Below are 16,508 nucleotides of genomic sequence, written 5' to 3' on the forward strand. Positions count from 1 at the left end.
TTATCCTCGGGTGAGTCTCACTCAACCTCTTCACATTTCTCTCCAAAATGAATTCTGTAAAATTAAGGAACATTTGGCAAAATGTGTATTCCTTGTGCTTTATGTGTTGGTTGTTGGCAGAGGTTGGTCAGACTTTTTAGCATTCTGTCATTTTGATGGAGACAGTCGTAGACTCATATTCCTTTTTCATTCATCCATTTTCATCCCAATGAGACTTAGTCTAAAGGTGCATATCGACCAAGAGTTCCGGGGTCTTTTAGCACCCAGAACCACTTTCCCCCGACACTAAAAGGTTCCTGCGCCCCCATTGTTGTCTGCGTTTTGACCGCGGGCTGAAGTCCCACTTAGATTGTGCAAATCAGGCCAGTGACGTATGGAGAAAAAAAAAGAAGTAAATGCACTACACCACCAGACCAGTAGAGGGCAGTAAAACAAAGACAAATGCCATTCATCACAATTGACACCATAGAAGCAGACGGACAGGCAGGTATCATTATAAGCAACACAACAGTTAGCCTGTTAGCATGAAGAGACTCGGCTGGCGCTGTTTTAGACGGTGCTATATTTCATCACAGATGGATTCACTGAATCAACACGTGAGAGGAGATAAGCGTGAGTAGCAAAGACGTTTCAACACGGCTTTAAAATCCTTTTAAACTCAAAAACCTGTGGCAGAGATCAACTGGTGTTTTGGTTTAAACCGCGACCCTGTTAACTGGAAACTTTCAGCCGGATGTATCCCTCACAAACATCTTTAGACGATCATTAAATATCTGATGAGGATATTTTGAAATCTTTCTAAAAAACTAAACTAGTTTGCATTCCCAGGAACTCCCTCTGTGTTTCAACAGCTGTGTAAACTCCACAAACACTGTTATGTTCAGCTGAACGTCTCCGGTTTACAGGGTCACTATTAAAACCATAACACCGGTCGAAACGGTAGTTCAGGGGTAAAGTCCCTAGTTCCGGGTCAGCTTTGTTGACAAATGCGGGCTCCTGCAGCGTTCTGTGCTGGATTATCAGAGTAGAAAAGGAATGACAAGAGAAGCTATAACTGAAAAGCTAACACAAGAGTCACTGAACTTTCCATAGCTATGCATGTCTGCCTCAAACCAACACAAGACTCTGTTCTGCTGTGGACTCTGCTAACGCTTTAAGCTCTGAGCTCTCCACCAACCAGGTCGCCCCTGCACATGCCTTGGCTGCACCAGTGCAATATGTCAGCGCCCATGGAGGCGGTCTTTTGGCTTCAAAGCTCACATTGGGCGGAAATGAAGGCACATTGTCCATTCTATATATAGTCATTGTTGGCTCATAACACGACTACGTTAGCTTTGGCACAGCAAACATCATCTCATCACAGCCACATCAGCAGCTGAAAGTTTTAGACAATTATTGGTTAAATTACAACACCCAGGGAACAAACACACTGGATCCTTCAGTCAGACATTAAAAGCTTTGCTGTTTTGACTGAATGTAACCTCCACTGAAGTGTATAAATGGAAAGAAAGCCAGGGAAGTCATATATGTGTTGAAGTTGGGTACAGTGGCCTGTTGTCAGGCAGCTTCCTACCCTATTCACAGCACACCTGCACAAATACCCGTGTGTAGAGGAAGAGGAGGAGAAAGCCAGTTGGAAGAAGTGATTCAGAAAGATGCTGCTTCTCTGGCTGGTCTGTCCTGAGCATATACAGCATCATTGTTAACTCTTGGAACAACTTTTTAAGGTATCCTGCATATTGACGGGGCTATGTGAGAAGTATTGCAGAATAAAGGTTATTAATTGGCTAAAATAAAGGATGAGGAAAAGCAGCAAATCATTTGTTGGAAGGTTTCTCTGCAACTGAGAACTTTAAGCTCAGCGGGAGGAGGAGAGGAGAAGAGGGGAGTGACCATGTGTGACTGTGTGCTGTGTGTCAGATGTTACCCCTGGTCGTACTCCATATCATCTACAATAGGTATTCGTTTACACTGGTGTAGGTAATTACATCTGAGGCTTGTAATTCCAATAAGAAAACCATCCGTCCCTTTTCTTTGTGAGCAGGCAGGGCCTCTCCTGTTTCTCTACAGCAGGATGTAATATTTGCAGATGACTTGGCAGCTTGGATTTCTGATGTGTGTGCGCGTGCGTGTGTGTGTGAGAGTGTTTGAGACACAAGCAGGATTTGGATGTGCATCCAACCAAAGGCTCATTTGGGTTCAACTTCTTTTGCTCCAAAGTTGAATCTCTGTGAATGGGCCTTCCTGTTCCCACAAGATCTCCATTCTTATTGGACCATTTCTCCAAGGGGTCAGAGGTTACTGGTGTCTAGGCAACAGTCGGTTGGCGCTCAGGGGTTTGAGGGTACAGAGCTGTTGACTTGGAGATGAAATGTGGTGTAATCAGTGTACTTTGTTTTGGGTACTCTGTTTATCGGCCATTCATCCAGCCACAAACATCTCAACTGTATGAGTTGTTATCAAATGTTAAACATTCATGATCCCCTAATAAAGAAGCCTTTGACTTTTCCCCTACTGTCTGTTGACATCTTTTTTATTTAATTTGATTGCTTACACATAATTTGTATGACCAAAACTACTAAAATAAATGTCCACCAGGGCTTTGATGATCTCTATCCACAGCACAACTTAAGACTGCCTCAAAGGTCATAGACACTACCTGTCAAAAGTTGGAAACACCTTCTCATTCAAGAGTTTGTATTTATTTGAATTATTGTAAACACTGTAGATTAATACTGAAGACATCAAAACTATGAAAGGACATATATGGAATTATTTAATGAACAAAAAAAGTGTTAAACAAAGCAGAATATGTTTTATATTTTAGATTCTGTCTCCTGGAATGGTTTCTAATTAACATGAGCCTTGTCAAGAGTTCATTTGTAGAATGACTTGCCTTCTTAATGTGTTTGAGACCATCAGTTGTGTTGTTCAGAGGTAGGGTTAGTACACAATGGATAGTCCTATTTGACTACTGTTGTAATCCAGATTATGGCCAAACCAGATTATTTCATAGTTTTGACGTCTTCAGTATTAATCTACAATGTTGAAAATGATTAAAATAAATAAAAATCGTTGAATGAGAAGGTGTGTCCAAACGTTTGACTGGTAGAGTAGTTGCCCCATGTACAGAGGTGTGGTAGGGTGACCCAGCCGTGAGGCGATCGTCCAGCGGAGCAGTGACCAGAAATGAGGCTTCGAACTCAGTATCAAAGTTTACACACAAAGTTTATTCATGCAGCATGAGAGAGAAGTTACAGCATACTCAAGAGCATCTGAAGTTCTCCGCTGAATGACAGAGATGCTCAATACTTTATAGTTCTTCAAACATAAGGGAGGAAAAAGGGAGGGGGGAAACACGTGTACGTGTGACCTTAATACAGTTGTTCATACGTAAGGAAGAACAAAGGGAGGGGGAGAAAGGAGGGGGGGGGTAACCATAGACTGTAAATAAAAATGGACAGCGTTGCTCCGCCTCTTCCCGTTGTACAGTTCTGAAGCCAAAAAATCCCGCTCCTGGGCGCAGCCATTGTGCAGCCAGAGCCTGTGAAGCCACTGTAATAAGCTCCGCCCTACAGCGTGACGTCACAAGACGCTGTGTGTCCTTCGGAGTTTCACTCCACGGCGGCTGTGAATCAAAGGAAACCCGGAAGTAAAACCCCGTTTTTTAAACTCTAATAACTAACGAAAAAGATACTTTTCAGGAAGGAGAGGCCTAGAACACAAAACACTCAAATACTAACTACATATCACCACAGCATACGGATGTGAGAAACATTCGTACGACGTGTATTTATTTTTTAAAGGGCGACTGCTGAATGGGGGAGACGGATTTTTTGACCTATACTGCAGCCAGCCACCAGGGGGCAGTCACACTGCTGAAAGCCTCCCCACCAGCCACCGGAACCTCTCCCTTGGGGGTAACAGGTGTGGGTGTGGGTCTTGTCAGTTGAACATCGTACCCTGGAAACAACAGAGACATTTCCTCAGTCTAGTGGTTTACAAAAAGCACATGTCTGCACATATCGTATTCATCTTACGACATTTGTGGTTATCAAAAGCACATATCAACAATTCTTAAAAGCGTACGTCGGCTCTTTTATCTAACATAAAGTGTTTGGCATAGTTACCAAAAATCCCCTTCGCTTACATTCAACTGCAATGTGAGGCTAGGGTTGGTTCTCGGTCTTTGCAAAACAACTTATAAATAGATGAATTTACCACATCCGGGCTGAACCTGCATTGAACTTGCAGAAGCTGGGGCTCTGACCTCAGTCTCACCTTTATTCAGAGATCTGCACAGATCTCTGGCCTTATGCCTTACTATTTGCTGGTTTCTTCAATAGAACATATAAAATGGAAAACATATGAATATAATTGTTAAAAGAAGAATACATGAGCATAATAAGAAAAACATGATTATATTTAAAGAAAATGCATGATTATAATAGAGGATATTAATCAAGATTCCACAGAGGTTATGGTCGCTGGTTCAATCCCCAGCAACGACCGATTGCTGCATGTCATCCCCAACACTGCCCATATTCCAGTCTCTGTTCAGCTGTCCTGTCCTGAAAAATAACTTTTAAAAAAAGGTCATTCCAAAGAATGCGGGGGATGAGAACTGACCACAAAAAATATTACATAGATGAAGGTACATGTTGCCCTTCCAGCCCTGCAGTTTTACAGTGAGTTGTTACACTTTAGAAGGCCCATGTGAAAAGCTTTTTTGTTATATTTTGGGAGTCATAATTGCAGAAGACTGTGGTCTCACACACATTTGTGTTGCCTGGCATGCAATGAACATCAGTTTCTCTATTCATAATTCGCCTCTACTCTTCATCCTGCTTTCTCTGTATTCATACCTTCCATTTTCTCTTTCTGCAGTGAACCTGATCCCCATCACTCCCATACTGGAGGAGCGACCCTTCCAGGCTGCAGATGGAGTTGTTGGTGGGAATCTTGGAAAAAGCCGGAAAAGAGTTTTCCCAGTGCTTCAAACCCAGGAGCCTGATCCCATGGCCGGGGCTTCTGACTACTGCAACACCCCCAACCGCAGTGAGCAGGCATGGGAGGGTAAGACCTGCACACTGAATATTAAACCGATCTAATCTAACTGATGACGGCATACCTGTGAAATCAACGCCTGACTTTGAGTTTGGTTACCAGATTTTGTTTCTGAAATCCTCTAATCTGAAGTGACATGAGATTAGTATGAGGAGCAGGAAGTGTCACGGCATCCCTGTTTCAGAGCATTCAACACAAACCGTAATCAGCTTCTGAATCACCCTTTTTGATGGACAACATATGAATACTTAATGTAGTAATAATGTCAGATTTAGTGTGTCAGGACTCAGGGGATGGTTTAATTGTGCGAAAGTCATTTGCAGTAGATTGCATCATCCATAATACTGCAGCACTCTGTCCCTACAGCTCAGCACAGCAGCATGGAGCGCTCCATTGAAAAGTCAGCAAAGCCTGAGGCGATCACACAAATATCCCTCGCTGCCAAAGACAAGTAACACCAGCCTCAGCTAATTGAATTTCACTCTGTTTATCTCTGGATGGCACTTTTGCGTCCAAAGAAAAAAAATCCATTATCTCATTAAGAGTTAGATTGGAAGTTATTGAAAACCAATCAGGAAGCAGCTTTTATTACCAGGTGTTGATATGATTGTTTTCTAAGAGAGCGTTTTTTTTAACACCCACACACTCACTCGCTCACTCGCTCACTCACTCACTCACTCACTCACTCACTCACTCACTCACTCACTCACTCACTCACTCACTCACTCGCTCACTCAGTCAGTCAGTCACTCATGATGATTTTTAAATTTGATAAATGTTTTCTTCAATTTGAGGATTTACTTACACTACATGTTGAATTGAGCTCTATCAAAACTTGCAGGTGATTTTTACAAACCCTCCTGGTTTGAATAATGTTTCCCTCCCCTTGGTATGAGAGATTACCCTTAAACCCTTGTTCTTTTTAAGCATTTAAGACTAGTGAACAGGCTTACAGGAGGGTTGCTGGTTTAACTGAGTTGGTAGAGCAGGCGCCACGTGTACAGAGGCTGCAGTCCTCGTAGAACTGGTCTCGATCCCTGGTCCTGAGATGGTTTGGTTCATGTCTTCCACCTCTCTCACCCCACAATTCTTGTCTCTCTCTCAAACAGGCTCACAGGAATACTAACTAAACACTGCCTACTCTTTTTTTTTTTAATGTTTATGTAGGTCTGGTGTTGGTTCTTTAAGGGAAACCTTTTTTCATGGCCGAGACTTCCTACTTAAAAAAAACCCCATTGTATCTCAGTGGGAATATTCCCCATAAATTAAAGGTTTAATACAAGACTGTTATGAAGCTGCAGATACAGAACTGTACTAGTATCATCTTTATAGCGTTTTTAGCTTATTTGCTTGCTAATATCCACTTTTCTCCCTATCTCATTGGAGGCTACATCTGTACCATATTCAAACTAGCAGAAGCATAAAGCTGCAATCTTAATTAATCTAAATCCTTGATCAAAAATAGTGAAATACTTTTATACAAACTTTCATTGAAGCTAAAGCATCAGTTCTTTGCACTCCGCCTATATGCTGATGACACTCTCCTCTCCCAGGTCACAGTCCGGCAGACTACAAGTTGCTGTCTGTCCAGGTGATGATCCGCCACGGTGACCGGTACCCAATCTACTCAATCCCCAAGACCAAAAGACCCACCATAGACTGCACCCTGTCCAGCAGCAGGTACACGTTTCCTACAAATACCTATCACAAGAATAACATCTAGTATTTTTTAGATTAGGGATGTAAATTTCAAGTATTTTCCGTGATTGATCTTTGGAAATGTTAACGATCAATTATCGATTAATCATTAAAAAAATGTAAACGTTTTCCATGTCAAAAACAATGCCAAATGCGTTTTTTTCCCCAGAATCAAAATTTCCTTCATGACACAATATATATAACTAATGATATTAAATAGCTATGGGTCATACTGAGGCGTACAGTGTGACTCACAGTGTCCAGTTTTCTGTCTACTCATTCTTATTGAGAAAATTAAGCATGTGAATGTGGTCAGGTGTCAGCCGGGAGCGTAACTGGGTCATAATCAGTCCGGTGGCGGAGAACAAAAGCGCTTGTAGAGACCTGTCACTCGGCCCCCAGCTGAGCATCTCTGCTGTGTGCAACACCTTCAGTCAGCTGATTCACATCCAAACATGCTTTAAACATAAAACACCTCCCTGATAGCAGAACCAAACATGAGACCACATGATGTTTGTTCCACATGATAGAAAATCGAAATCAAAAAAATGTGTTAGAGTAAGTTCTTAACAATCAATCAAACAATACTCGATCAATTGTTGACATCCCTAGTTCAGATCAAAGTCAAATTTACTGCAGTCCCTTGGTGCCTTCACAATGAGGATGTGGTGTTAAACCCTGAAGTGTCCTCTAACTGTTTCCATGTTGAAACAAATATTTAAAGAATAATTTTTTTGGGCGTGTGAACCGAGACGCTGGTTGTTTTTGGGGGAGAAGTCTAGTGAACTAAAACAGAATGAGAACATTTGATGTGTGAGATGCAGATGCAGCCACACCATTTGGGGAATATGGTTGGCAGCTAGCAGTCAACAAGGTTAATTGGTGTCATATTGGTAGTGGTTATGCAGCTATGATATGTAGCATCATAGTTGTTGAAGGAGAGAACAGCAACAATTTAATATTTGATTATCTATCCTTAGTCATATCTTCAGTGTAGTATTGAGCATTGTTTTTACACTTTGCAGATTTTCCTCATATCCTGCAGCTCCACTGTTCATCGCCATCGCTTCTCTCTGCTCTAACTAAGTAATTTATGAAGACAACAAGCACAGTAAGAATATGGAAAGCCTAATGAAGAGCATTGTTATTCTTTTCTTGGGCTCCTATAGTGAGGATAAAGGCTTCATGCCAACAATTGAATTAGTCCAGGTCAGACCAAAGGGCACACAAAGCCATTGGGACTTGAGCTGTCTTTCTTAAACGAGCCCCAGCTCCATTAAACAGCAGCTCCAGTTGATAGCAGCTGTCACAAAAGAAGCTCTCTGTGTGGAACGAATTGTTTCTGAGGCTTGAAAGAAAGAGTGACTAATGTAATGTGTTTTACATTTAAATGATCCTCTGTGTGAAAACGTGGGATATGATGCACGTTCACAGTTTCCTCGGTGTCCCGGAGTCATCCCATGTGGCTGATAGCATGCGGGTTTGGTTAACTACATCTGTTCTGCTGTGCTGTGGTGCAAATGAAGACACAAATATCAAGACGAACACATTAGTGTGATTGTGTGTGTGCGTGCTTGTGTGTGTGTCTCTCTCTCTCTCTCTGTGTGTGTGTGTGTGTGTGTGTGTGTGTGTGTGTGAATGTGGTTTGTTGAGTTTTTGGCAGTCTTATCTGTCTTGATTAGAGCAACATGCTTCCTGAGCAGCTCTGTTGAGGCAGACTTTCTGCTGCCACAGCAACTCCCTGGAGAACGTGGGTTGAAAATACACACACTTAAATCATTTGCATTATTATCTTCTTTGATTTCTGTCTTCATCTGTCTCTTTTTCTCTACGTTTTTTCATTGCTATCACTCTGGTTCTGCTTCTTTTAGGGGAGCTATATGAGACACCCGATTGGATAATATTTAAAGCCAGCACCTCTGTACTTCAGCTACAGGAGAAGTCTAAAATCAGCAGTTTCACCTCCAGTTTCTGCTCATATTCCCTCACTTAAATTTATGCTAACACTTCATGTGGATACTGAAGTGCTTTGACAACAAGCAGTGCTATTTTTGAAAGCAGAAAATGTAGTTTGGGCTGAATGTTTCACTGTGTGCTCACACTTTCTCTAGGAAGATCTATTTAGAGCATATGGTTCTAAAATATCCTGAGACCAATCCGATGTACCTGGGCTTAGATTCAGCCAATGACTTCATTGAACACAAAGCTTCCCCTGCAGCAGTATCAGCTCTGCACATCTGGACAGAGTGGACTCGTTGTAATCCTTGGAGCTGGCACAGCGGGGACACAGTTGTTTTTCTGATCGGTGGGATGCAGGTCGGCTACTGTCCATGATGAATTATCTGGATTCTTTTTATACCTTTGATCTCTGAGCTGGAGTTCAAAGTGGGACAGTGAGGACTCAAGTCAGACATCCACAGAGAGGGAATGATTTTTGCTGCCATCAATTGATGAAGAACTGATGTGCCCATGAGGGAGAATTGTCTCTATTTGGTCATAGCCAGTATGTGAACGTGTCGAAGTAAATGAAAGTAAGTGCACTCAAAGAAAAAGGGATATCGGCTCAATATATATAGATATATTTTTAAAGTTAGGAGGTTTTTGGGGCTTTTTTTACCTTTATTGGCAGGACAGCTGAAGAGACAGGAAATGTAGGGAGTAGAGAGTCGGGGGAGACATGCAGCAAATGGTCGACTGAACTGGCGACCTCTGCAATGAGGACTGTAGCCTCTATACGTGGGGCGCTTAGACCAAGAGGCCACCAGCATGCCTTGGCTCAATATTAAAGCAATGCATTTGTGCAAATTGCAATACAATTCCAGATCAAGAACAAAATAACCTGAAGTGTTGCCTGACGTGCTATGTCTTAAATTGTGTATGGAGATAGATACGGTTGGTTTGCCATCATGAAACAAACGGTATGCACGAAGAAGTCTACAGGAACACTATAACATCACCTGCTTGTATATCATTTCAATGACAAGAGGACTTGAACTCATAGCTGTGGCTCTGGACCTGGAAAAGGTACACTACCTGTCAAAAGTTTGGAAACACCGTCTCATTCAAGGGTTTGTATTTATTTTAATTATTGTAAACACTGCAGATTAATACTGAAATAATTAATACCAATAGAATAATTGGTTATTATATACAATTAATTAATTACTTAATTATTATATACAAATATTATAATTAATTAATACCAATTAAAATAATTAATACCAAAGACATCAAAACCATGAAAGAACATATATGGAATTATTTAATGAACAAAAAAGTGTTAAACAAAGCAGAATATGTTTTATATTTTAGATTCTTTAAAGTAGCCCCCTTTTTCCTTCATGACAGCTTTGCACACTCTTGGTATTCTCTCAGTCTGCTTCATGAAGTGGTCTCCTGGAATGGTTTCTAATTAACATGAGCCTTGTCAAGAGTTCATTTGTAGAATGACTTGCCTTCTTAATGTGTTTGAGACCATCAGTTGTGTTGTTCAGAGGTAGGGTTAGTACACAATGGATAGCCCTATTTGACTACTGTTGTAATCCAGATTATGGCAAAACCAGATTATTTCACAGTTTTGATGTCTTCAGTATTAATCTACAGTGTTGAAAATAATTTAAATGAATAAAAACCATTGAATGAGAAGGTGTTTCCCCAGCTAATGCCAGGGGGTGTTTGCATGAAGGACACAGAGCGTTGAAAACACTGCCCTGCATTGGTTTTGTTAATAAATAGGTGCAGCCACACAGTAAGTGGAGGAATGTGACATTGCTTCATACACGTTCAGTTGTATTTGTTTTACAGTCAGTGTTGAAAATGCAGATAAAAACAGATGGATTAAAATGCACTACATGTGATTATGTCAGCATTAAGCTCAGGACGCTGCTGTGCAAGTAGAGCCACTCATACAGCTGTAGACTCTCATTAGTATCATCTCTCACTGAGTTGGTGTTTGGTTTTAGAGATCATCAAAAAACACACAGAAATCAGCAACATGTATTAAATACTTCTGTGCATCCTTCTTTTAAAGTCTGTTGTTTTGTTTTTGTTTATACTCGGGTGTAATCACAGGGATCTGAACCAGCATATGCCCAGGGCTGGATCCTAACAGAGAGCTCAGTCGTCTGTGTGTTTATCAGTGTGTGTGCGTGTGTGTGTGTCTCTCAGTGCTGGCACCAGCTTGCCGACCCACTGTCTCCGTCTGCGGTTAACTGAGCTCTGTTCAGCAGGGAACATCACTCTCTCTCCTTTTCATCTCCCTGCACTGACGTCTTCCTCAAGGTTTTTGCCTTTATGAATCAGAACCAATCCACTCCATTTTACTCCCATTTCTGTCACACACGCCTCCTCCTTTTTTTCAGATCTGTCCACACCATTTCATTACTTTTGTGTTTTTCCCCTTATGTGTTTTTCCTCATCTCTCCATCCCTTCCTTCCTCTCCATCCCTCTCTGCTAATCTCTCCCCCTGTCCTATCACTGATGATAATCCCTGCTTAATGTAATTGGGCTCTGTAATCTTTGGTTAGCAACAATCAACCTAATAGTCAGCCTGGCTGTCTCTTTGTCCACACCAGTGCCCCCAGCTGCTGACATCCTGTCTCCCAGCGCAGCCAATTAAATCTGGATCGTCCCAAACTCCCCTCAGCAAACCGACCTGCTGATGACAGTGCAGAATACAGCACCGCTGGACGAAATACCTAATGCATGTCACCGCCCTGATGTCCTCGCCAGCCTCCTGATGCAAATAAAAGTGAATAATAAAGATTTAATCCAGTAGAAGGAGGAGCAGATTGATGCAGACAACAACTGCTGATGCAACATGAAACAAAAGCACTCTCTCTCTCTCTTTTAAATCAGTTTTCTTTCTGAATTCAAGTATTTCTATGAAGCTTTTATTTTGACACAAAAGGAAACGTGTCTCTTTGTATTTCTTCCCTGATGTTGGCTGCTTTCAAGCCAGATTAACTTTTAGTTTCTGATCTTTTTCCACAGCAGAGTGCACGATTTAACGACGTGAGGGTATTTTTTTATGCTGTATTCCTGAACCAGTACACGATCACTATGGAAACAGTGTGTGAGTGCGTGTATTTGTGTGTGTGAGTGCGTCTCTTTAATCTGAGTGAGCTGAGCTGCAGCCTCCACAGATTTGTTTTATTAAACTGTAATCTTCAATCATCTCTAATCTATTAGATAACCGACTGCTCTGACCGCTGCCCTCGTCTCTTTGTGTCGCGTGTGCACGTGCGCGCATGTGTGTGTGTGTGTGTGTTGTTTTATTGCTCTTATTCAGTATTTGTAGATGTGTGTGTGTGTGTGTGTGTGTGTGTGTGTGTCCTTTGAAAAAACGTTCTTTCATCTTTTTATATCTCCATCTCTCCTTCATCCCACACATATTAAACAGAGCTGTAGTGTTGTGTTAGGGCGACACCTGGTGGAGGACAAAGAAGGTGACAGCACATGTGGTTAACATACTGAACATGTTGATATTCTGTCATGATGTGGCTCTCTTCATGCTTAAAACGAAATATTAATGAAACGTTATTTTATAACATGATGTGATTTATTTATTTTAAGTCTCACATTCTTTTACCTCAAAGAATATTGAAATAATTTTTGTGGGATTTTTACAGAGGTCTGTGCCAGACGTGTTTTCTGGAGTGTACCTCAAGGGGGGAACATGTTTTTAAGTCCTTGTTTTTTTCTTTCAAGTTTACTTTTGGGCTTCTCTGCCTTTACTGAGAGAGATAGGACGGTGGAAAGAGAAGGAAACTGGAGGGAGAGAGTAGAGAGTGACATTCAGCAAAAGGCCGCAAGTGTTAACTGAATCTGGTCCACCTGCTTCCAGGACTTTAGCCTCTGTTCATGGAGCAAGCAAGCTACACAAGCACCCATGTATCCATTTTTAAAATAACAGGTCGTAGCCGAGTGGCAACCTCCGGTCTCAAAATATGAAGCCCATGCAGAAGTGTTATAGATTGCAGTTCATCGAGCATCCGCTTGAAGCTGGCTGCAGAAACACTGGAAACCACATACACACCCATTCAAAGAAGATGATCTTTACAGCAGAAATAAACATATTCACAGTCTGGGTGATGTCACAGATGCTATGTATAGATGCCATTATTTATACAGTCTATGGTCATAGTGTAGGTTTTAAACCTATAAAAATAGATACACCTTCAATCATAGATGCGCCCTTATGAGGCAAAAACCAATTTTTTGAGTACTTTTTTTGTTTTGTTATGAATTTTATTTGTGAGACAAACATCAGAGCATTCACAACACATAACCTGACAGACGACAAAGTGCAGCTTGGCACAACTTAAAATGCCTTCATCAAAAGTAAGAAAGCCTTAAGATGTCTATAAATTCATAATACTCCCTGAGAATACAGGCGGAAATCAGAGGAAAACACAGCTCCAAATTTGTTTCAGTGGCTTTTTTGTCCTCACTAACATCTGCATTTTCTTAAATTCACATTATTGCTAATAAACAAGTTTACTTTAACTTCAGAAATCCATAGTTATTTGAATAATGTCTCCTCCCCTTGCTCTGAATACAAACAATAAAGGCTCAATTCTGCTGTTGTGAGTTTTTGCCCCCTCTCTTTTTTTCACTTAAGTTATCTGTGAATAATCCTCACTGTATGACACTCTCGCTTTTATCATCCCAATCTCAGGAAGCCTTCCCACCCTCTGCTGAACTCCTTCATCAGCCACATGGGCCAAGGAGGGCGCGGCCACTGGGAGGCGCCACTGAGCTCTGTCCCCCGTCTGCCCAATCACAGTGCCTGTGAGATGGGAGAGCTCACGCAGACAGGTGGGCGAAGGAGACGACCGTTTATTCATGTTTTTATTAGTGTGAAGAATGAGCTTCACATTTTCATCAGTCTCTCAAGTCATAAATGTCTGTCCAGCAAACAAATCTTTCTGATGAATCTACAACTTAATGTTTCACTACCTGCAATCAAACCTCCTTCATACTGACACTCAGTGAAGAAGCATCAGTCTGCTGTAAATGGAAAACACTCTTTCATCTTGTTTCTATTCTTTTCAGGTGTTGTTCAGCATCTACGCAACGGGCAGGTCCTCCAACAAGCCTACAGACGTCACAACCTCCTCCCCTCTAGCTGGTCCCCGCCCCAGGTGTGGGTTGAGACCACAGGTAAGAGTCGCACCCTCCAGAGTGGACTGGCCTTCCTCTATGGCTTGCTCCCAGAGTTTGATTGGACGAAGCTGACCGTGCGGCACCAGTGGAGCACGTTGTTCTGCGGCTCGGCTTGCGACTGCCCTGCTAGAAACCGTTACCTGGAGGAGGAGCAGAGGAGGCAGTATCGCCTCAGGGTGAGCGATACTGAGCTGGAGAGGACATATGTCGAAATGGCTCGGACTTTGGGTATGCTCACCCGCCAGCTCCGAGCTGCAAACCCCATCGACTCTCTCCTGTGCCACCTGTGCCACGGCATCTCTTTCCCTTGTGTTTCCACGGGGAATGGCGGTACAGGTGGATGTCTGACAATGGCACAGTTTGCCGTGATTCGTCGACAGCAGTTTGATGATGAAGTTGATCGTAAAAGAGTCGGGTTGTACCGTAAATACGCAATCCTTGCCATGTACCCATACCTCAACAGAACTGCCAACAAAATGGAACGTGTTGCGAGGGCCAATGAGGCCGGTCGGCAGCCTCGTGCAGGAGGCGAGGAGGTCTTCACCCTCTCTTCAGCTCATGATGTCACCGTGGCCCCATTGTTGAGCGCTCTGGGACTCGAGGACAGCCGCTTCCCACGTTTTGCAGCGAGAGTAGTCTTCGAACTGTGGAAGAGTCCTCCAGCGACTCAAGGACAGCCAAAGAAGAAAGCTGGTAAAGGTGAGAGGTCAAAGGCGAAAGATGGAGAGCTGTTCCTCAGGGTGCTCTACAACGGTGAGGACGTGACGTTTCACACCACCTTCTGTCGCTCACATGACCGCCACGCTGGCCACCCCCTCTGCCCTCTGAAGAACTTCCTGTCTTACGTCAGGAGAGATATGTTCAAGGTTGTCAACGCTACATCCTACCAGGAGGCCTGCTACGGGCCCCCTGTGTGACAGATGGCGAGGACGGGGCCTGAACAAGGATGATGAGTCGGCAGATGGTCTTTTTCTAGTCTCTTTCCACTTTGAAGACGGTGCACTTTTATGCTGCTCATAGTGTCTTAAAATCCCACATTCTTTGAAATGATGTACTTGACATTCCTGAGCACAGAGACAGTAGCAGACGCAGTGAGTCATAACTTTGTCTGGTGTTTCACTCTCTAACCTTTTTCTACAAACCTTTCAGAATAACTTTCTGAGTACTCTGGAGTTCTCCTCAGCGTGTCTGGGAGAGATCAGTAAGGGAAGACGTTTGGCACTTCGCCACTTTATTTCTACATTCCACCATATCATGGAATTTTTAAATTCCAGCATTTCTAAATGATGAAAAAAGGGGGCACTGATGCTTGAAATACTTTGCTGGATAAATCATTCCTTGAAATATTTTGTGTATATGAATTATTTGAATGAAAATACACTCTAGACTTGTTTAGCACAGAGGACCCAATATGACACATTATCGTTTTTTTGTTTTAACGTTGATTCTTTGCAATAGGCCGTCTGTTTTATTGCAGGGGCCATCTTCATTTTGACTTCTACTTTTTTAATTTCATATAAGTAACAAAAGGTACTTTAAAAAGACAAATGTAGGAAGCTACAGTAAGTCTGTATTTCTAGTTGTTGATGAAATAATTACACTCCACTTGTTGATTTTGCTTGAAGGAAACTGAATCTAATAAAGTTTGATTCTGAGCAGGAATTTTTAGATCTGTTGTGGGTGCTTTGACAAGAAATGGTCAATATCAGACTACGTGCACATGCGTCAGTGTTGTTGTTTGCCAGTAGGAAGTCCTGGCAATTTTAACTACTTTTTCAAGATATGGACTCTCTTTTAACTTGATTCTGACTGCTGTACTTGAGGGTTTTAACATCCGTTGAAAACAAAATTTATGGACGTTTCGATCACAAGTTTCATTCATTGGGAAAGTGGATAGGCTACCTGTCGTTACAGGTGGCTGCTGACGAGGCTGGATTGTGTGTTTTTTAACAGCGGAACAGCCATGCCTTCACTCATCTCACCATCAGGCTGTGACAGCTGTCTCCGCTTGACCCAAAAAAGTTCCAGAGCCTGAAGGTAGGATATCCACTTTGCATCAACTGAAAGAGGAGGAGCGGCTCATCTCGTAGACTCTGTCATATCACTGCTGTGACCACCACAGAGGCCAGAGAACTCGACTCAACCGTCCCATGTCTGGAGGCTGCTCCAGTACAATCCTCAGACTATATATATTTCAGTAGGACAACTCACGTTTACTTAAGATAAAGTTTATTGCAGCATACAGTATTGTGTTTGGCGTGTGGGCTCCGAACCTCATTACTCAGCATATATTATTTAAATGCATACATTTAGGAGCAATGAGATAGGACTAACCCCCCTCGGAGCCCGCAGGTGGATGCCGGGGAGGAGGTGGGTACAAAGTTTGCACTCAGCACTGAGCAGGACAGCAGGAGCAATTGCAAAGCAGAGGCAGAGGCAGAGACGGGGAGACTTGCAGCTTAAATAGACCGCCAAATGAGGATGTTGAGATCAGCTGATAGGGAGGATGATGACGTGTCAGTATGACTGAGCGCAGCTCAAGTTGTCTGCCTGAACTAGCTTGCAGGCGGCGCTC

The 16,508-nt window shown here is 42.5% G+C and overlaps 1 protein-coding gene across 2 annotated transcripts in view; it reads left to right on the top strand.

Annotated features, from left to right (window-relative positions):
• The window catches only part of pxylp1 (2-phosphoxylose phosphatase 1), a 42,241-nt gene extending 26,646 nt beyond the window's left edge, over positions 1-15,595 (top strand). For both annotated transcript variants that reach the window (XM_034701984.1, XM_034701985.1), the window contains 4 exons: positions 4,888-5,076; positions 6,621-6,747; positions 13,446-13,585; positions 13,823-15,595. In XM_034701984.1, coding sequence (XP_034557875.1) covers positions 4,888-5,076; positions 6,621-6,747; positions 13,446-13,585; positions 13,823-14,850 — 1,484 coding nt within the window. In that variant the 3' untranslated portion in view covers positions 14,851-15,595. The remainder of the gene's footprint in view (positions 1-4,887; positions 5,077-6,620; positions 6,748-13,445; positions 13,586-13,822) is intronic.
• Positions 15,596-16,508: the final 913 nt, after the last annotated feature.

The sequence above is a fragment of the Notolabrus celidotus genome, chromosome 14 (genome assembly GCF_009762535.1).
Source record: "Notolabrus celidotus isolate fNotCel1 chromosome 14, fNotCel1.pri, whole genome shotgun sequence".
NCBI classification, from domain to species: domain Eukaryota; kingdom Metazoa; phylum Chordata; class Actinopteri; order Labriformes; family Labridae; genus Notolabrus; species Notolabrus celidotus.